This window comes from Porites lutea, chromosome 4 (genome assembly GCF_958299795.1).
Source record: "Porites lutea chromosome 4, jaPorLute2.1, whole genome shotgun sequence".
In the NCBI taxonomy this organism is placed as follows: domain Eukaryota; kingdom Metazoa; phylum Cnidaria; class Anthozoa; order Scleractinia; family Poritidae; genus Porites; species Porites lutea.
Window position 1 is genome coordinate 45531170 of NC_133204.1, and position 21687 is coordinate 45552856.

Consider the following 21687-nt stretch of genomic DNA (forward strand, 5'->3'; position numbering starts at 1 on the left):
TGTATTTCCATGTTGTCACCAAAGTTCTTCGTATATTCGAAGTAGCATAGTGCACACAGCGAGCATAGAGATCAGAGAATGCGTCAAGTGGTCGCTTACAAGAGATTAAAAACAATGGAAAATCATTAACCTTCAAGCCCAAGAAGTGGTCGCGCTCGCTTACAGGCGAAAACCCTAAAAAAGATACTTTAGGGCGTGACTTGGGCTTTAATTGACCCCTAAAAGGGAGGAAAGCATAGTTTTACTTAACTTGCAGACGACGAAATACGAACTACAGTGATTTTATTGTTGCATCTAAGATCAGAAAGCGTTTATTGCTTTTTTTTAAAATTTAGTTATTTCTTTTCACAGAGCCCCAAGTGATACCTTTCTCTTAGTTAGGCTGTGACCACTTGTTTTCGTGTAGGCTATTAAAAGTACAAAAAACATTTTGTTAGAGGTAAGGTTTATTCGCATTTATAGCCACCCAGAACGAAGGGGTTTTGAGAAAAACAAAGCATTTTCAAGTTCACTAACTTTGACTTGTATGTCCACTGGTTTCATCCCTATGCGATCTGCCAAAATGTTGAGAAGTGTTTCGTAAGAGCTATGAAAGGTAGTTTGATTATTTTTATTCAGTAAGTAGCAAATGTACTTAGAATCGTGTTCATCCTCCAGCAGTGTGACTTGGCTGACTCCACGGGAGCGCAATCTCGCAAAACAATGTTCTTTGCTGCCTGCAGCCTCGTGCGAGCACGTGTCACCATTCCCGTGCGTGCACGTGCAAGGAAAACTTGTCACTTGGGGAGTGGTCAAATTACTAAACTCTTGCTCCTTTTCTCGGCTCATGAGACTTTTGAAAAGTTGCGCGTATCTGTCTTGGCTCTCCTCGTTTGTTGTTCTGTTCACGCGAAAGTTTTTCTGTTGAGTTCCAGTGTAAACCTTATCAGTGGGTTCCCAGGAGCCAAATATATCTGATCTACAAAAGGAAGCGTAAGCTGTGGGATTACGCACGAGTTTAAACTGTTCGTCTGTCCACGGGATTCCATTTTCCATCTTTTTGGCCTCGCAGGACTTCCAGCTTTTCAGCCAGTCAGTAAATAGAGGAACGGTTTCACAATATTCGTTTTCAGAGCTTGACAATACTGGTTCTGCACTTGCTTCTTGTTTCCTGCAAGTTAAGAGCCGTCTAGTCATTAACAGATCAAAACTTAGAAGTGGTTTCAAGTAGCAAGTAGCAAGTGGCAAGTGAAAAATATACTGTTGAAATATTTTGATTGACAGGTAGAATGTGACGTTTTCGTAGTTTCCATGGGAACATGAACGATTGAATACAACCTTAAAATTTCACTTTCGCACAGTTTACGTAAAATTCTTTCATTAGATTTTCCTTTAAAGTTGTACATGGCTCACTATAATTAATCATTACCATCTGAAACTTATTTGACCAAATTTTAACTCACGGGTTTTTAGATAATCAATAATATGATTGTGCTCCAATGACTAAATGTGTCACAAAATTCGTCTGTTCAACTTTCACTTTAAAGTTCTCATTATTTAAAATACGATAAAAGAAAAATCCTGCCAAATAGTACAAAATTTTAATGACTAGATTTTGAGAAATTGTCTTCTGTGTAAATGTACATGTACCATTGCTTTTTTTGCCGCCACGTTTGTTTGTCTAATTTAAAACACGCGCCGTCACGCGAGTTACTGCCGACTTGCCGCAAAACTGTGTTCAGCCACCTTAAATGGCCTCGGCTTTCTTTCAGGTGGCACCGGCGTTCGTTTGAACTTGAAGGGAATAATCAGGCCATTTACCACGAGGTAGACCTTGTTTACACGGGTCCTGTGCGACCTGTTTACAGGGAACTGAGCAAGTTCTTTTACAAAAACTTGCACACTTTTTAAAGAAGGTAAATTCTGGCAGTTTGTATGGTCTGGCAGTTTGTACCATAAATTTGGCCCATCATTTTTTTCGTACATTATGGGATTATGCGAAGGACATAGAAGTAGCACTACGATCAGAAGAAAAGTTTTTAGTCCAGATAAAAGGTTTCAAGTATAAGCAGAAGCACAGCGAGAAAACGAAGTGCAGTTAACAGACCACTAAACTAGCTTCATGTACCGATTAAGAATTACTTTTGTACGACAACAAATATTGATGAGAACACAGCAGATAGCTATAAGGGGGGGGGGGGGGGGGGGAGGCTTGTTATACATTTGATAATTTTTGTGAGTGCAATGGAAACTAACATGAACATAGAACATCTTGGGAACTTCACTGTGGAAATACACACCAGCAATCTACACCCCTGTTTTTCTCCCTAATAAAAAAGTAGTACATTAAAATTGACGTTACCTTTCAGTTTTGTCATCAATTCCATAGCAGAGTTTCATGGCAAGTACAATAAATGCCATAGCACCAGCTTCAAAGTTGGGAATACAGGATTGACGACCCGTGTGGGTAGCGGGATAGATCGTTCCCTTTATTTTGACTTTCTCCATCAGGCTTCGCACAATGCCATGCAAGAAACCTGTAAAATATGCGAATGGCATGGTTTCAGAGCAGCAATGAAGGATACTTCAATAGCTTTAAAATAAGGGGGTGGGGAACACTATACAAAAGAAAACTATTAATATAGACCTTTAGATTCTGAAGATGAGGACAACTACGAGAACTGGATACTAGGGAGTTTAAGTAACGATGACAGCGACGGCAACGAGAACGGCAAAAAAGCAATCGGTTTAATAAGCAAAACAACATCTCTGCAGATGCAGTTGTGCAGTAAATTAGTGATGTAAAAAACCTGTGAGGGCTGGGAAGAGAGAGGGCAGTGATCGCGCGCGTATTATTTTCACTTGGCTTGTTTTATTTTCACGACACCCCTACTATCTCAGAGCCTGGAACAGGGTAATTCTCCTCTAAATCAAAAGTAAATACAAGGAAATTTAGAAGGAGAATCTAGATGATCAAAAGTCACTTAGGACAAAGAAAAGAAGCTTATTATCCTCCCATGAAAAAGAGATAAGCTCACCTGGCAGATGAAGGTCTGTAATATATCGTGCAGTATAGGTGAACCACTTCTGTTCTGGAAATTGAGGAAGCTGTAATAATTTTGCAATTTGTGCCGCTATCTGGAGAATGTTTTTTAAAAGAGGGATTCTAAAAAAAGAAGAAAAGAAGAAGAAGAAGAAGAAGAAGAAGAAGAAGAAGAAGAAGAAGAAGAAGAAGAAAAAGAAAGCGTAATATCTCATGATGATTACAATGAACTAGACTGCAATAAATTTGTGGTAGTGGAAATAACAAATTAGTTTCACTAAAAATTTCTTCTTCAATAAAAATAATTAGATAAGAATAAGTTGTTACTGTAACTGATCATTAATAAGAAAATAATATCAGAGAAACAATTTTTTTTATGTCTAACAATTCAAAGTCAATAAATTCCTCCCTATTTTCCATACTTCTCTGTCAGGGTTGTCACTAAGATTTCAAGTTGCCAGGTAAATACAACAAGTAGGCGGGAAATCAAACAGCTAGGGATTTCTTTTGGTTCTATTTTTCTTTTGTTTTCCTTTGAAAGTAGCCAAGGGCCATGTTCGTAGTAGCCGGGGGAAATCCCCAGCTCCCGCCTCTTAATGACACCCCTGCTCTGTCTGTTTACCGGTATTTGTCACCAAGTCTCATCATGTCAACAAACCAAACTAATGTGGTATTAACTCTGTTCAAAGCAGAGATTGGTGAGCTGAGATCAGTAAATGACATCAGCTCACCAGTCCCTGGCTTTTGAGAGTTTTATATATTGCTTCCTGCATGTACTTCTCCATTATTGTGAACGCGAGTGTGCCTGTAACAGTGGGTGTCACTATAATAATTATGATTATGTTGCCACGTTACACATGTTCCATCAATATTCAAGTTAAATTATCTTCAATTAATCCAACTTCCTGGCATTTTTAGCACATCAGATATTTCAGGAAGTTGGTAGCTTTTATTCATTTAATATTATTAATTTTCTTCCTGATAAATTACACTGTTATTGTTGACATCCCATTCCATAGTCCCAATTGAATAACTCCAAATTTAAATATTAAAAAAGAACTGTAATCAATGCTCAACAAAAAAAAATGGTGGGGGGGGGGGAGTGAAATGACTTTAATGCTTGTGCATGCTAGCTACAGCTTGCCCAAATGGCAAGCTGTAAAACTGACCTTTGCATCCTGTAAGATGGTTGACAAGCTAGCACAAAAATATTTGTTAGGTAACCACTGATATCTATTAAGACAGGTGTACATTTACACTTACAGTACACCTTACAAGGGTGGAGATGGGTGTCAAAAAGAGTATATATGTTAGTAAAATCCAACTAGTGGTCTATTATCAATGCTGCATTCTGATTGGTTAAGCTACTACTAGGCTATATGTTATAGCCCACTAGTAGGGAAAAGCGCAGGCTTTTTGGCGGCAAAAAAGGATTAAATTCTAGCTTTAACCCATTTGCCCCTGAACCGCCTGTACCCGCCCGTGCAGATCCACGTCCTTTTTTACCCTTTGTGACGTCATCAGTTTTAACGGTTAAGGACAACTTTGTTCGCCAACTTGTGCAGAGTGAAGAGATCTTTCAAACCATACCAGAATGAGCACAATTCAGTCAAGGACACCGGAGAAAGAAGCAAAAAACCACGTGACATTGACCTGAAAATCCTCATGAAAATCTTGTTCCATTACCCACCTACCTTTCCTTTCACCTAATCCTAAGATCCTAAAAGCTTTCCTAAAAACTCTTCCCACTTAAATGAAGCCTACTGAATGCCCAGCAAGAAAAAAAAAAATGAGGCAAGAAAAGCGAAAAAGAGGGGAGGAGAGAAACCGAAAAGTAAAAGTCAAGACTGCCGTGTCACTTTTAAACCCAAAAACTATCTTGAAATTTTGCTTTCTGTGCATGCCCGAACTTCGCAAGCTGATATTTTGCATCTGGAACAGAAGGCCGCAAAGTGTACAACCAGTAAACCGGTTTGTGGTAAGTTTTAGCTCTTTATAGCACGACAGTGACCTGAAAACCACTCGACTAGCTTAAAAACACGTCTTTCGGCAAAATCTCCTGGGGCGAATGGGTTAACTAGCTAATTTTTTTTTATTCTTGATATTTTTGACCAACTAGTTGGATTTTACTAAAACAGTCTATTATTCCTCTCACCCTTATGGCCTCTGAGTCAATAGCCCATGAGGCCGACTGACTCAGAGCCCATTCGGGCTCGAGGAATAATTATTAATTGGATCTCGCCACAATGGCCACTTTGGGGACAGATGATAGTGGCCATTGTAGAGAGGTCTACAAAAAAGTCAATGTATAGACGTGGCCGTTGAAGAGAGGCAGCCTTTGTGGAGAGGTGGCCATTAGTGGAGGTTTGACTGTATTCAATATTCACCTGTAGAATCTTCCTTTTAACTGTCAGCAACTATTTTCAGTCTACAAGTACCCAATTTTAATCCAAAGCTAGAGGCTCATAACAGTAAATAAATCAGGGTGTAAGCACTTACTTTCTGGGACACAAACAAGCAAAATCACCGAGTCCAAACTTCATGTACCCTGGCATGTGTCTTGTAACCTGGAAGAAAGGAAGCTGGCCCTGTTTGGCCCACCTACAAAAAGAAAACACAAATATTTTGTAAAAATATGGCTACGACAATTGACCCATACACTGCTAAAAACTTTAGACTCTACCATGGAAAAGATTGACTAACAAGAAAATGAGTCTGTGCTGTAGACACTTGTGCCAACAAAAGAAAAAATTCACCAAAAACTTCAAATTTCTTTTTGTATTATTCTAACAAATAAATAGTATTATGCAAAACTTCTACCAAAGAGGTTTCATTTGAATGGTAACACCATAGAATTTAAGCATAGATTTTTAAGGAGTGACAAATAAGCTTGGTCATAACTTGGTGTACGAGTGGAAGAGCTAAGGTTCTATCATGTAAGCAGATAATAAATTGGGTTACAAGTACATAGCCACATGCAAGGTACCGGGGGTATAAACCATTCCATGTTGAATTGGACTCATTGGTCAAGATGCACTCTTTTGCAAATGCTATGACAGTTGAAAGTACATGTACCTTAATACAAAATAAAACTGTTACTAAGAAGACCTTTTTTCAACATGAGATTTTTAAGTATCACCAACTCTCTTTTGTTTTAGTTACTCTTGACCAGCTATTATTTTGGAGTCATAATGCATTTTGGCTAAAAAGGAAACAACAAAGAATTTATTGTGAGTAAACCCAAGGTCAATGGTAACTTGATGTAAGATGGTCCCACCACCTCATTCATGTTGCCTTACTAGTTGCCTAGTTAAGTTTCCTCTGTGAATATTCTGTACAAACCTCATTAAATCGCTCAGAAACACTGGTTCATTGATCCACAGTAAGCCAAGGTAGCAGAAAGCCAGAGTAAATTTGAGAGAAACATGGCCATTACGCACTCTATTTGATTGTTTATTTGACCGACGAACATGTGATTGCTTTTGCTGTTTAACTGTGATTGAACCAACAAATTCATCTCCACTACTCTCTAAGCTGTCGTCATTTGAAAGAACTTCTTCATCCTGTTCTCTGGTGTCACCTGGACAGACTGTAGATTTGGCAGCTTCATCAACATCATCTTTCAATGGAACCTTAGAAGGGTCATCATCTATGTGAAAATAAATTATTGTTCAGATCATTGAAAACTGACCCATATAAAAATGTTGCTGTTGCTTTTTTAATTGTAAATACAGTCAAAGGCTACATGTACCTCTTGATGACAGACACATATCACCCAGTACTAGCTGGGCCCATGTGATCTTAGGTTCAACACTGGGTCGATTCCAAGAAATGCTACTTTAAATTGTCAAAATTCCTAGCTTACACACAATGTTAACTAATTTTGAACACCTACATTGTAACTAGCTACTTTAAAATCCACTCTTGAAAACCACTGCCTGTCTATTTCAACTCCTTCCCACTCCATACTGAGTTACCGCAATGTTTATAAAAGATTTATAAATGTGTCCAGAAAATTATATACATATAAAAAAACAAAAAGGACAATTTATCCTAAGCATTGCACAGGTGACAGTTCTTACATTCCTCTGAAAGAAGGTTCTCAATGTCCACTTTTCACACCTGGTTCTTAAAAGAAGCAAGTGTTTCTGACCTCTTAGTGCGTGGAAATGATGAGCAGGGGAAAGCCCTATGATTAAGAGGATCAGCAATGTTTCTGGGTAAACTGGGCCATAATTATAAGTGTACAGGAGGCACAGTCTGTGTGTTAAAGAAATGAGGGAAAGTGGAAGAAATAATAATAATAATTTCAAAAATTTCAATCACTTATGCCCCTGTTCTCAGAAAAATAAAGCTAAGACCAAAACATACCTTCATAGAATTCTTCATCACTGAAGTGTGAACACAGTTCTAATTCATCATCATCAACATTATCATTTTCACCATCATTCTTCTGCTGTCCACGTTTTCTTTTATTCTTGCCAAGCAACTCAGCATCCCGGCAGTAAAAAACAGCAGCTTTGGTTGATATCTGTCCTCCGGGGGACCCCGTAAAGGCATTACCAGTTACCTGAAGGTACTTGTACCACAGTTTAAAAACAACATCCTAGAAATAAAATTTTTATAACAAGTCTGGTACCCTTTCAGACTTCACTAAGACCAGAAAGCTGAGTTCAGGGCTTCTGATATTTCGCGCGGTCGCGGACCCGCGAAATTCAGGTATTTCCGCGAAATCCCGCGAAATTCCCAAAAAAACGCGAAAGACCGCGAAATCCGCCAGAAATATTTCCAAATACATGACGGCAAAACATATTTAATACTTATCTTGGCTACTAGACCTGTTTTATTCACCCCAAACGTCCAAATGTATCTTGAAACTTCTTCACTACAACGAGTAAACAACGTCCCAAAACTACCAGGAGTTTTTAGATGAACGTTGCGAAAAACTGGGCACTAACCACAATGTTAATAGCTTTAGCATTCGCTCATTTCTCGAGTGAACTGTTGTTGAAAGAGCAAATGATTATCCCTGTTAAAAAAATGTTAAACGACACTGGTCATATCGACGCAAAATTGATCGATTTTAGCGAAATTTGCCAAAAAAATCCAGCGAAATCGGCTGTTTTTACTGATTGTTTCTTGGCGTAGTTTCCCCCCGAAATTTCCCATGAAATCGGTAGATTTTTCTAAGAATTTGCCCCTGAAAATCCTTTGAAATTTGATTTTTTTCCGCTAAAATCCCGCGAAATTGGCTGATTTTTCTGCGAATGTTGACTTTTCTCCCGCGAAAATCTCACGAAATCGGCCGATTTTTCCACGAATTTTGACTTTTTTCCCGCGAAAATCCCGCGAAATCGGCCAATTTTTCCGCGAATTTGCCCCTGAAAATCCTGTGAAATTTTACTTTTTTTCCGCGAAATATCAGAAGCCCTGTGAGTTCCAAAAATTAAATTAAAGAATAATGTACAAGACTCAATAACTGGTTTCAGAGTAAACAGTTTTTTATTTTGTTTCCTTATAAACTCAATGTTTCTTGAGGTGGAGCCAAGTGAAACATTGAAATTGGTGGACAAAAACAAAACTGATTGGTTTCTTGAGGGACCAGTCATTAAGCAAATTATTAGCATAGTAAAGTAGGTGAAAGCAAAGTGGAAGCCAACTTTTACAGGAAATAAGTTGCATAATAGCTCCTTTTCATAAAGCATCCATGTTAAATCCCAGAGAATCTGAACTTTTTGTCAAGTTTTTCACTGCCAAGCTAGACATGTATAATGCTATGTTTTTACGCAAAAAAAAAATGAGATAATGGCCTACATTGTAGAAACCCCGCAAGGAGAGACTTTAGTGAAAATGAATGATAGTGCAAACATTTTTCAGCTATACATGTAGATCTATATAACAACATTTTGGATAAAGAATGGAATTCTTACCTTTAATGCAGGGTCAACTCCAATTCTAATGAGATATTCCACTTGAACTTTGATTATGTGTTGATAAGCTTCATACATAAACCAGGGCTTCCCTTTATCTGGAACTGTTTCACACAATGATCAAAACAAATAAGAACTAATAAATACAGAATACGTATGCAAAGTAACAAAAATAAAATATTACCAGGCAATTGCTCAAAGGGAAGAGATAAATGATACGTACTTGCAAAACTGTATAAAAACAATATTGCTGAGTGAAAACGTTTTACAGCCAATCAAAATAGTAGTGAAACTGTGAAAGGTTTGAACCATTTCTCAACCTTTTTACTTTTTATTATGACATCGACCATCAAATTTTCCGCCATGTTGAGTTTGTGTTGATTTGGTGACCATGCCTTGCTGTCTCCAGGCTCCACCGCAATGATGCTGGGGTTTCAAGCCTCCTGGTCTCTGACTTCTTGTGATTTTTTCCCCCTTTTTTTTATCCAACCGAACGACCCGAACTCAAGAAATGCATATGATACTAAACCAAAAACAAAAAGGAGATGGCCTAATCATAGAAGAAGAAAAATTGGTCTTACAGCCATACTATTACCAACTTACAAAATTGTCTCTTAGCTCCCCGCTTTCCCTTTTTTGACACCTGCAAATGAGCGTGTGGAACTTCACCCCCATCACCAACATCCTCATCTCTAATATCCTTGATTGGAGAGAGAAAAGCCAATCATTACTGATTCAGTTGCTATCTATTAGATATTTCAAAACTGGACAAATTATATCACTAGAAATATGTTATCACAAAATCCTCATAAAGCTTTAAAGGATCAGCAGTGAAAATAAAGCAAAACGAGCCAAAGGAGAAAAAATGATCAAAAAACTAAAAAGAAAAAAATGTACAAAGTTAAAAATTATGGCTTCACTGGAATTCGAACTCGCTCCCTCTGAATCTCCTGTGAGTGAAATTATATCCTTGACCACTGCACCTCACAACCACTGAATGATTGTTATGCTAAAATTATTATTCTTAAAGCATTTTTCTTTGCCATGAATGCTGTTTGAAGTTAGTGGAACTGTGTTTATCATGAATTCAAAGATATATTTGAGGAAAATTAGCTTAGAAGGCGTATTTCAAAGCCATTTTGCATTATTGCAGTCTTAATTCACTCTCAGGTTCAACGGTAGATGGATGAACAGAGCCGAAACCAGTCTTTGATTTGACCAATCGGTCACATTGATTGGTGGGGAAAGAACCAATTCATTGTTGGTTTGCCTCAGTGCAACATGAATTCAAAGGTAAAGATTTTAAGGTTTTGACACTAAAAAGCCAAAGTGAAACACACTTTAGAATAAAACATGATAGTGTACCACAGCATTTGCATTCACACTTAAAGTAGTGTACCCTAAAATGCATCCTGATGTCACAACAGGATGACATCAACTGTAGACACCAAAGAGATATTAAACAATATTATTGGATGAGGTTTTTGTGATATCCAGAATAATCAAGGTCGAGGTAGGAGTTATCAGCCGGAACCGAAGGCTGAAGCTGATAACCCTTACTGAGACCTTGATTGTTCTGGATATCACAAAAACCGAATCTAATAATTGTTTTATTATGCATTGAACGAATCCTTTCTTTCTCGCTTCGACATAAAATGTTTTCAAAGTTTATGCCAACTCTTTCTTTTCCTCAGGTTCTCTCTGTTTTTTCTCTTTCACATAATCAGCAAACAGCTCCTTTGCCACCTTCGTCAACATTTTTGTGTCCGTGAGTTCTTGTCTTCAACTACTTTTTTGATGTCTTGCTCGGTCAACGAAGCAAACCTGGAAGTCATGTTTTTGCTTCTTCACTGACAGCAAGCAACACAAAGCGTGTAAACTTGACATGATTACCCTTAGAAATCACAGACCATGCTCATACATGACATGATTACCCATGACCTTGAGTGTCCTTGACATGATTATTGAATAATCTGCAGCCAGTTGACGTCCCAGGTGTTAATTTCGAAAATTTGCTGTACGCTTTTGGCCAATCAGAAAAGAGATAGTGAGTTGAATGTATAATAAATAGAAATATTCGCAACTTGAGTTTCTGTCTCGCTGTGTGATCAACGCGCAAGGTGCGTGCACAGTGCGCAACAAATTTATAAACCTTGCAAGGTGAGGTTCCTTTGGCTCAAAATAAATGGATAAAAATCTCAAATGTTCTGTTATCTCATGAATATTTTTTTCTACATGTTGTGGTTGGACAGTTAGCTCTTCTTATGGATCCATTGCATTCCCTAATTTGAGTGCAGAGTCGTGCATGCCGCATCCATTGTGCCTGGGGAAGGACTCAAATTCCAAACCGAGCTAAACATGGAGGAAATAACTGGGTAGACAAACATAATAGCCCATTTATTAAGGATTAGAAAAGCTTGTAGTGTTTAAAAGTTAAGTTTTCACGATTTTACGCATTTTTTCATTGCTTAGCAAACCAGATCCTACATAGTAAAATCGGGAGCTACTGCATCAACGCATGGCGCAGCTGAAATTGACCTGAATTGACTGATGAATAGTTAGTACCTGCTTTAAACCTTTACTGAGAATGATTGGAAGTACTTCAGAGCTCGTATTTAGCCATTTAATATAGCGAATGACATTAACATTTACCTGTGACTGTGTGCCGCAGCTCTGACAGAAATAAAGCCCGTCAATAGAATCAAACGTTTCACTTTCGCACAAAACACACACCGGCATTTACGCAAAAGGGGGAAGGCGAAAGCTCAAATATGTTATGTAGCATCACACGAAACGCCTACCTCATCCATAGTCCTGCGCGACCACAATTGGACCTTGAACCCAGTAAACAAAACAAACCAAGCAGTTTCAAATGTTTACTTCAGCTCTGCAATTTATAATTTACGCCTTTTCCATTTACGGTTTGGAGGCGGTAAGTAAATTGTCCTGATTTGTTTTCTTTGAATTTGAACCAAAAAATATATAAGCAAGCAAAATAAAAGTACAAGCTGGTACCAACCTGTGTTAGGCTGGGCTGTGAGTTTATATTGACCAAAAATTTAGCTTTCTATTACACCTGTAAGCTAACTGTATTATGACCTCGTACAGTGTTTGTATTTATAGCTTAATTTAAATCGCCGTCCAAAAAAGTAATAATCACTGCATGTACGTGATAATGTGTATAAATTCGTTCTTCATTAGAGAAACTTTGTACACTCAGGTCCACCCTGCATTTAGTTTTACATGTATTAATAAATACGCACTTGTCACCTCCCAGTGGAAAGTCCCGCACCCTCCTGGACTTAGATTAGACCAGGCTTGCCTTCTAAATGAAGCAAATTTCTTGCTATGTGGAGCAATTTCGTAAATCAAAACGTCACTTTTTTCCCAGTCCCAGGGGCAATACAGTCTTCAAAAATCACCAATGTATTTAATGTTGACCAAAATTAAAATATTTCAAAGATTTTTACCTCGAATTGAACTTATACAAATATTAGCATCAACAATGCTGTCCATTTCTCACACAGCCAAAACATATTCTTATATTTGGAAAACACTTTACAATATTATTATTGTTAAGTTCAATCTTGACTTATAGAATTGGTATTCCGAACTTCATAACCTCTCCAACCACGTGATCATGTTTACTTGAGCCCTCCAGCTTATACTCCCACACAGAACAATGTTCCAGTTATTTTCTATCAAAAGCAAGAATATAATGCTTCTTATCCCATACCATATTTTATTCAAGATGGTATCAAAGGCTAATCCTCGTGTAAGCCCTACTAATGGTTCCCTGCTGGCTGATACTGGTGTCTACTACTGTCCAAAACCCTGCATACAGTGGCAAAAGTGACAGTCTGAAATCGCCCGCTAATGCCTCTCATTCTGTGGGTATGGGGGTGAGGAGCTTTCCACTAGTCAAAATAGCCAACTGCTCTGGTTTAACCCATTTCTCAATCAAAGTTATACCATTAATAATCATCATCATCATAAAAATCTGCTGTCCTGTTGTAAATGGGGTGGTAAGGTAATTGAGTTCTTCACATAAGTGTTGACTGTTTGCTTTTGCTTGGTTGATTCTTGGGATAACGGCACTTCAGAATTAGAAACAGGACTGACAACTTGTGTAGAAACAAGCCCTAGTCATTGCCCTGACTCGTGACTGGTTCGAAGACTCAAGAAGGTCTCAGCTGTCATACATGAAGACTCAATCATAGACTACTTTATGTTTATTTGGTAAATCAATGTGCTTATATTCATGGTCGAAGCGATCATACATGATTAGATAAGCTATTACAAGAGGATATACGTGGTTTCCTTTCTGGAACCCTAAGCACATGCATTTTTACACCCTATTTAGTTACGCAAATCCTGTACAGCTAGATCTGAGAAATCTCCTACACAAAATCCTATCTGGTAAAAGGGTGTAATTTCCACATTATAGGCACATCCTATTTTGTAGCTTTGCACAAAACACATATTTGCACGCTTGCTTTAGCAGCAGTAATCATATTTCCGTATTGTAACAACAGCTATTTATCAGCTTAGAATTAACATGTCACTATTAGATGAACCAATTTTCACACTTATTTTAACTTTACTACAGCACTAATAAAGAATCTTTAAACTAATTTCAGCATTTCAGCCTATGACGTTAAACTTAAGAGATGCCTCCATATGAAAAGACTGCCATGGTCGATGATCTCACAGTTGATGACAAGTCGAAAGATGAGGAAGAAATCTCACAAAGAAAGCCATCAATGAAAGATCTGAATGCTCTGGTGAAAGATGTAGTTTCACGTAGCTCCTGGTGGGATCTTTATGGTATTGACCTAGCGATCATGTGTATCAACTTTGCACTGCTGCCAATCAGCTTACTACTTTTGGGATCTGCCAATGTTCCTGTGTTTGTTGGTGGTTATCTTCTGTTTGCCTACATTAATGCCACCTTTACTGTGAAGTTGGCTCACGCAGTTATTCACAATGCACTCGCTGGCTCATCACATTTCTGGAATGGCCTTCTGTCCATATTTTTAATCGAGATCTGGGGAGGTTTTACGGTAGAAGGCTCTTATGAAGCTCACATCCAGCTTCATCATCCTTACACTAATGTAATAGGCCTAGGTGACTCAAGTTCATGGCGAGTACCTTCCTTGGGCTGCAATACATACCTATTTATTGCACCTCTTTTCCTACACTTGCTTTACCCTCTAGTTGGCCTCAAATTGCTTGCTGGGCGTTGGTGGTCCAAAGCCCGATACCTGTGTCTAACATTTGTGGGCTACATGATGCATTTCTGTTTGCTGCACTACATTGCTGGTCTGTCCATACCAGGTGCTATCTTGTGCTACTTTACAATGCGTTCAGTATTTTCCATTCCTTACATCCATGTTAATATATTCCAGCACATTGGCTTACCAATGTATGATGTTAAAAAGCGTCCAAAGCGACTGTACCAGATGGCTTCATCGGCCCTTAATCTCCCTCGAAATCTTCTCCTTGATTTCTCCTTTGGCCACTCAATAATCAGCTGTCATGTGGAGCATCATTTATTTCCACGTCTGTCTGATAACATGTGCCTAAAGATCAAACCTGTGGTATCCGGTTACCTTAAGAGCAATGGCCTTCCATACCATGAGGCCCCGTATCTCAGTCTACTGTGGAAATTTTACAACAATTACGATGAACTTATGGTCAAAGCACCACCAATCACAGAGTTGATTGGTATACAGTAAAGAGATAGCCGGAGTTGCAGACTTAAATCAACTTTGGTTAGTAACATCTGCCAAGCAGCACCAAGATCCTTGTCCCTGTGGCCCCCATTGGGCTGAAGAATTAATCCTGATTGGCAAATTGGCAATTGCTCTCTTAACAGGGCCAATCATGGCTTGTACTCAAATTCTGGTAGACAGTTGGGAGCCCAGAACAAGGATTTCATCACTGTTTTGCAGATGGACTTAACCAGAGTTTAGTTTTGTCTGTTGGAGCCCTTATCACCTTTGCAGCTGTGAAGAGCATTAGCTAAAAAGTTGCTTGTAACGATGCACTGACTGTGTAAATGGTGTCTTGGGAAAAAATATAATTGACTCCCAATAATTTGAATCTTCAAGGGAAGTAGAAAAAAGTTCAAGTTTTCGGGAGTTTGAGTTATCGAGGGTAAAATAATAATTATAGAAAATGATCTAAGGGGAAATGAAAATTGCTTTGAGTTAGCAGGAGGTTGGAGTTATAGAGGGTTGAAGTTACCGGGAGTCAACTGTACTTCTCTTAGCTGGGATTCAGGGGTAGAGTTCTTTGTTTTACTTGAGAAATGTCACTAAGTCTAGTTTAATACACAACTGCAAGTTTTTTGAACGGCTTTAATGTCTCTGATATAGATCAACTCATTCTTGCACCAGAATTTAAATCTGGGGTTATTTTGGTCTAAAAACCTGGAAGTAAAGTTAAGCAGATCAGATATAAAGACACTCATAAAACATTAATTTCTTTTGGTTTTTTTATGAATTATTAATGAGTTTTTGAAGTATTCAGGTATGTTTCACCAGCTATTAAGCATCTGAAAAAATTGCCATTCTTTAAAAGATAATTTTCACAAAAATAATTATCATTGTAGTGAAGTTTATTGTATTTTTGTTCTTGTGTCTTCCAATAAATTTCATCATATTTAATAAAATTATTTAACTTCTAAATGAATGCCACATTTTTTTTGGATCTGGATTAATAATATTCCTGATATGGACTGATGTAGTTTTAAAATTACATGTATCATCTGTACACTGAAACTAAATCAGTTTAAATTGATTATTGTTTATTTGACAGGAAAATATTCTTTACAAGACATATGTAACTAGTAGTTACTAAAAGTTTTTGAAGGAAGAAGGGCAGTGTTTGTGGCCCAACAGTAGTGGCAATATACAGTTATTAAATGATGCAGTTTGTTGGGCACTTGTAAGCTGGATTTTTGTCTTTACTGTAACAGAGGGATTAAGATAACCCTCACGTCAGATACTGATATCTATGTTCAAACAGCATTTTACTATACCTGGCACCATTTTACTCTACTCTACCATGGCAGGAGAGCATTTGAGATTATTATTACTAATATCTTTACTTCAGGTATTTTAGTTTTAACACAACTTTGCTGCTCACTCAGAACACTTCTCAGTCATTTAACTTCTGTGAGCCACAGGCCACTTTTATACTTGTGAATAAGGGGTTTAATAAATTAGTTCTTTCATAACATGCATTTGTATTGCTTCAAACCATTGATCCCTAGCCATGAATCGATCCAAGCACTTCCACAAAATTTATGATTAAAAACCAGAGGGGTCTGCAAGTTCACTTGGAGTCAAATTTTCAGCATTTAAATTGTCAAAATACATTTCTGTTATTGGTCTTTTACCATGATTAGACAACTTTCTTCCAAGTGTACTTGTTTGAGTACCAGTAGTTGCTTTGTAAACTTCATCTTTTGGAAGGAGGGCACCCTTCTATAAAAATCATTGACAGGGTGCTTGCTAGAATAAGAAAATCTAAGAACACCTTTTGAAGGTACCAGAATCTTCCTTAAGGGCTCTCTGACCTATCTGGTGCATTAAAATCAGTCTACTGTGTGTACATATAGTGATCAATTTTTAGAGGGTATTTGAAGGAAGACATTTTGCTCCTTGGTAAATAATTTCATGTTTAGAAATCACTGTCACATGGCATGATGGCATGAAATTCAGGACTATGTATAATAATTATTAGTGCCTTTACCATGATACAAAAGAATGCTCCTCTATAGTTATGAAGAAGATATCAGACAAACATTATTGATCAGGGAGCACTAACTACAAAAATGTTTGGTGATTATTGCAGGCATAGCATTAAAACTTGAAAATATTGAGTCTCAATCCATGTCCATCGATGCCATTGGTAACAACACATGACAGGAAATAGTTTCAATGCCTATGAATAATAGTCTAAAACAACGAAACTGGACCAATATTATTTTGTAGAATTCAGTTGAAGCAAAAAAAAAAACATTCTAGCTTCTTAAAAAGATGGTACATAGCTTGACATAGCCCCCTTAAAAGGACTAAAAGTCAGTTTAATGACTGATGGCTATTTTTGGACTTGATTGCCAAAAGGCCCTACAAGGGTCTACAAGGTACTGAAACATTTCTAATGGTGGTTATTGTAAGACCACACATTTTCTCACCTTAAGGGTACAATTAGCCTGTGTACAGATGCCCATTCCCCTAGAGGGGATGGGACATCTATTCACAGGCTAGGGTACAATGAGTACCTCCATCAATTTTCTGGGGAAGTAAATAATTTTTTTCAGTATTGAATTCTATCGATTTCAGAAAAGAAATTTTTTTTTGCACGGTCCTTCAATTATCTGGTTAGAGTGAATTTTACTGAAATGTAAATAGAATACGACAAAATGGACAGACGCGTTTTTAGGCCAAATTATTCAATGATCATTGTTCACATGATATTCTAACTTTTGTTTATTTTGCATACATTGTACATTCCACATGTTATTGTGCCTTTGTGTGCCAAAACTTACTTATTTGATGAAGGACGGGGAAAATTTTTCCCACACAAATTAGAAAATCTACTTACCTTCAATATTCCATAGAGCTTAATGTTAAGAATTGCTAGTAGAAGAGACCTTTTCACTGTTTTTTTTCAACTTTTGACATGGACAAGTTGGGGAAAATCTGTCGACACCAATTAAAAGAGCACCTAAAGATTAGTAAAATAATTATTGCTTAGTTTGAAAGTGTTTTGTTGAAAACTAATGAAGATATATATAGCTCCCCAAAGTCGCAGAATTTTACAGACATTTGTAAAGTATGGGGCACAAACTTGCCCCTTCCCCACCTCCCACCATACAAACATCTGCAAATTTTCGCAACTTTGAGGAGCTTAAGATGTATCACTTTTAAATTTGTCAGTTTTACTAATATTTAGGCGCTCTTTCCAGTGTTGTTTGCCCATGTCAAAAGTTGAAAAAAAAAAATGAAAAAGTCTTTGGAGCGTGACCGAAGTATGATGCTTGGTAACCGCCCTAAGGTTTCCTTGCATGAGTGACACTATGGCGTCGAAAACCGTGACAAGGTCTAGGCCTTTTTCAAAAATACCATAATACTCTTCGTTGTCCCTCCAAAATTTTGCATAAGCATTGTTTTCAATTTCTCTTGGGACTAAGGCCTATTGTAGCTCATAGTTGCTCATTCCTTGTTTTAGTAACTACGGAGAAATCAGTTGCCAACTCGTATAAAGAGCGCGAGATAAGTCGTGAAATCGTGAAACACACGACTAAGTCCTAGCAAGTCCGCAACACTACAATGACCCCTACAATAGGTTATTCTTTTCTACAAACGTTAAAAGCGAATGAAATGAACATTTACCTATGACTGTGAGGTGCAGATGTCCAACTAAATAAAACGGTCTTCCGCATGTGTGCTCCTCACTCTTTACGACGGGACAAGGCATGCATCGCGTGTCGACTTTCATGCAGTCTTTACGCTGTGTAGAATCACACGAAACGTCTCATTCCCAGTTTCCCCCTCTTCAATTCGCTCCATTCGATTAGGTGTTTTCTTCAATGTACTGTTGAGGTGAGCTTTGAAGCAGATTGTCTTAATTTGTAACGTTACAATCGTTAGGTTGGAACTAGTTAATTAGAAGCCTGTTGCTGGCTCCAAGATAGTAATGTGCAGCCGAGTGCATACTGCAATGAAAAGTTGGCTCGCTTTATTTTCGCGACGTCACAGCTACTATCTGAGTCATCTGAGAGCCTGGCAAAGGCTATTATACCGTACAATATATGTCAGGTCCCGAGGAAAGGGTTTGTCTAAAGCCTGGAATCCGGAATCCGGAAAAAACCAACGCCGAACGGCGAATGACTCTTAAGTTTAGTGATCAGGGTTAGGAAACGGAGTGAATCAAGTTTCAGGTCAGTTTGCCCAGTAAGATGACCTTAACTCAAGATTCTCTCTTGCCCTAAATGGAACCTGATTCACTCAGTTTCCTAACCTTAATCACTAAACTTCAGAGTCATTCGGCATTCAGCGTGGGTCTTTGACAGATTCCAGATTCCGGGTTTTAGGCAAACCCCCAAGAAAAACAGCCACTTTTGTTTTCCCAAGAGTTCTGACTTTGCTTCAGTCTCCTCTTTCCGTCTGGAACAGGTTCAAAGGCTTGAAGACTCAGTGTCCAGAACAACCCAATAATAATACCTACCCACTCAACTCCCCTGCCCCACGCCTATAGGAGAACCCCACTCTTGACACTGGAGCACTCTGACAACTTGGCCATTCTGCTTCAATTTAAACTTTGATTGTACACTCAGGCTCAGATGATACAGTGTACGTACCAAAGGCAAAAGCAACATCAAATCTCCTTCAAAGCAGTGGAATAAAGTAATTTTCATTTCTGTTACAGCTCCTGAATTCCCAACATCATTGTCATTTTTAATCTGCCCTTAACTAATTATGAATTTTCTTTTACTAATTTGCAGTATTTAAGTTTGTCTTATGGTGGGGCCCTGTCACTAAATCCTTTTAAGATGCCTCCATATGGAAAGACTTATTCAGTCAATGATCTGATAGAAAATGACAAGAGAGATGAAAAAGAAATCTCAATCTCACCAAACAAGCCATCAATGAAGCAGTTGAATACTCTGGTGAAAGATGTAGTTTCATGCAGTTCCTGGTGGGATCTTTATGGTATTGATCTAGCAATCATGTGTATCAACTTTGCACTGCTACCAATCAGCTTACTCTTTATGGGATCTGTTAATATTCCTGTGTTTGTCACTGGTTATCTTCTGTTTTCTTATATTCATGCCACTTTTACTGTGAAGTTGGCACATGCAGCTGTTCACAATGCACTCGCTGGCTCATCACGTTTCTGGAATGGCCTTCTGTCCATATTCTTTATCGAGATCTGGGGAGGTTTTACTGTGGAAGGCTCTTATGAAGCTCACATCCAGCTTCATCATCCTTACACCAACGTGATAGGTTTGGGTGATTCCAGTTCATGGCGAGTACCTTTCTTGGGCCGCAATACATACCTGTTTATTGCACCTCTCTTCCTGCAACTTCTTTACCCTGTAGTTGGCCTCAAATTGCTTGCAGGACGTTGGTGGTCCAAAGCAAGGTTTCTTTTTGTTACTATGATAGGGTATATAATGCACTTCTGCTTGTTCCACTATGTAGATGGTCTGTCAGTTGTAGGAGCTATCTTTTGCAACATAACTGTGCGGACAGTTTTTGCCATTCCTTACATCCACATGAACATTTTTGAACACATTGGTTTACCTATGTATGATGTCAAAAAGCGTCCGAAGAGACTGTACCAAATGGCATCATCAGCGCTTAGTCTTCCCCGTAATCCCCTACTTGATTTCTCCTTTGGCCACTCAGTAATCAGCTGTCATGTGGAGCATCATTTATTTCCATGTCTGTCTGATAACATGTGCCTAAAGATCAAACCTGTGGTATCCAGTTACCTTAAGAGCAATGGCCTTCCCTATCATGAAGCACCTTATCTAAGCCAGCTGTGGAAGTTTTACAACAACTATGATGAACTTATGGTCAAAGCACCACCAATCACAGAGTTAATTGGTATCCAGTAAAGCAGTAATTTAATAGTTTTCAAGAGCAGATGGCTTTGCGACTTAACTTACAAGTGTGCACTATTTTGTTAATTGCAGTTGTGAACAGTGTAACTGCTAACAGGTTGCTTGTAACTCAGAACTGTAAGGTGTAAATTGTGCATCATTAAGGTTGGTTTAGAAAGAGCCATTCAAGACTTCATATAAATATTTCCTTCTTAATTCAACAACTTTTAATGGACTTTCTATTGAATATTACTTTCAAAGAATTCCCTCACCATACCAGAGCATATTATTTAATATTATATTAAAAGACATAGTAGTCAGTGACAGCTAATAAAAGAATGTTAGCTTCATTTTATTTCAACATGGTCACTGCTCTGTGTATTAATAGGCCATATGCACGATGGCGTCATTTTACTACTATGACCAGAATCCTTTTCGTTTTTCCTTTCATATTCAAATTTGGCAATCCCAGTGAGGTTTCAATGACAAAAGCCTAAATTTGCACAAGAAAGTAAACCCCTGAAGGATTCTGGTCGTAGTAGTAAAATGACTTCGTCATGCAAATGGCCTATTATCAGAGCACTCCTCATATTGGTTGCCCTATATCTTTTTTTAAAAGCGCTCTAAGAATTCAGCTTTATATACGACACACTACAGTCTACCAAGCGTATCCCTCTACAGTGCCAGCTCGTGAACTTTTGTACCTGCGCTGAATTCTTGGGCACAAAATTGTCGGAAAAGTTAAATTTAGAGACTCCCGAAGGTTTCCCGACTAAAACCCGAATTCCAAGCAAGATATGTAATTATGGTTAATTACATTCCACGCTGTTTTGGGAAAAAGAAAAAGTACAACGAGTTTTGGTATTAAATTGGGTTGAAGTTTCTAAAGAGTTCCGTATTTTTATTTATATACAAATCACTTAAACAAGGTTTACTTCCATTCAAAGCCCCTTTGTGACTTTTGAATAACCATTTTGTTCGCAGTCTCCGTGCCACACGTGCAACTGAATACTTTAAATTATGTGCTCATCTTTTATCCAGTTATGAAAATCTGGCAAACCTGTCGATATTAGTCGTTGTACTTCCTGCATACGCTTTCAATTAATGCATAA

At 38.1% G+C, this 21687-nt stretch overlaps 3 protein-coding genes across 4 annotated transcripts; 2 read left to right on the forward strand and 1 right to left on the reverse strand.

Annotated features, from left to right (window-relative positions):
* Window positions 1-428: 428 nt before the first annotated feature.
* On the reverse strand, window positions 429-18439 carry LOC140933787 (TATA box-binding protein-associated factor RNA polymerase I subunit B-like). Of its 2 annotated transcripts, none has more exons than XM_073383434.1 (9): window positions 18360-18439; window positions 9556-9652; window positions 8953-9056; window positions 7394-7628; window positions 6365-6671; window positions 5522-5623; window positions 3018-3145; window positions 2342-2516; window positions 429-1150 (listed from the first exon to the last, which is right to left on the reverse strand). In XM_073383434.1, exons 3-9 carry the CDS (start codon window positions 9028-9030, stop codon window positions 457-459), a joined length of 1719 nt encoding a protein of 572 aa, XP_073239535.1. In that variant the 5' UTR covers window positions 9031-9056; window positions 9556-9652; window positions 18360-18439; the 3' UTR covers window positions 429-456. The 2 variants fall into 2 exon arrangements, with proteins under 2 accessions (XP_073239535.1, XP_073239534.1); XM_073383433.1 differs by lacking the exon at window positions 18360-18439 and adding an exon at window positions 11605-11757.
* On the forward strand, window positions 13498-15076 carry LOC140935886 (fatty acid desaturase 6-like). The gene has a single exon (XM_073385461.1). It carries the CDS (start codon window positions 13623-13625, stop codon window positions 14688-14690), a length of 1068 nt encoding a protein of 355 aa, XP_073241562.1. The 5' UTR covers window positions 13498-13622; the 3' UTR covers window positions 14691-15076.
* An 809-nt stretch (window positions 18440-19248) lies between the features above and the next one.
* LOC140935887 (fatty acid desaturase 6-like) lies at window positions 19249-20716 on the forward strand. The gene has a single exon (XM_073385462.1). The coding sequence runs from the start codon at window positions 19520-19522 to the stop codon at window positions 20588-20590; it is 1071 nt and encodes a 356-aa protein (XP_073241563.1). The 5' UTR covers window positions 19249-19519; the 3' UTR covers window positions 20591-20716.
* Window positions 20717-21687: the final 971 nt, after the last annotated feature.

Excerpts from the sequence above, each read along its gene's own strand:
- LOC140935887 (XM_073385462.1), top strand. The coding sequence starts at position 19,520 with ATGCCTCCATATGGAAAGACTTATTCAGTCAATGATCTGATAGAAAAT.
- LOC140933787 (XM_073383433.1), bottom strand. The coding sequence starts at position 11,691 with ATGCCGGTGTGTGTTTTGTGCGAAAGTGAAACGTTTGATTCTATTGAC. Across the intron at positions 9,653-11,604 it reads GCTGCGGCACACAGTCACAG|GATATTAGAGATGAGGATGT; the intron begins GTAAATGTTAAT and ends TCTCCAATCAAG. Across the intron at positions 1,151-2,341 it reads ATTGATGACAAAACTGAAAG|GAAACAAGAAGCAAGTGCAG; the intron begins GTAACGTCAATT and ends CTTAACTTGCAG.
- LOC140935886 (XM_073385461.1), top strand. The coding sequence starts at position 13,623 with ATGCCTCCATATGAAAAGACTGCCATGGTCGATGATCTCACAGTTGAT.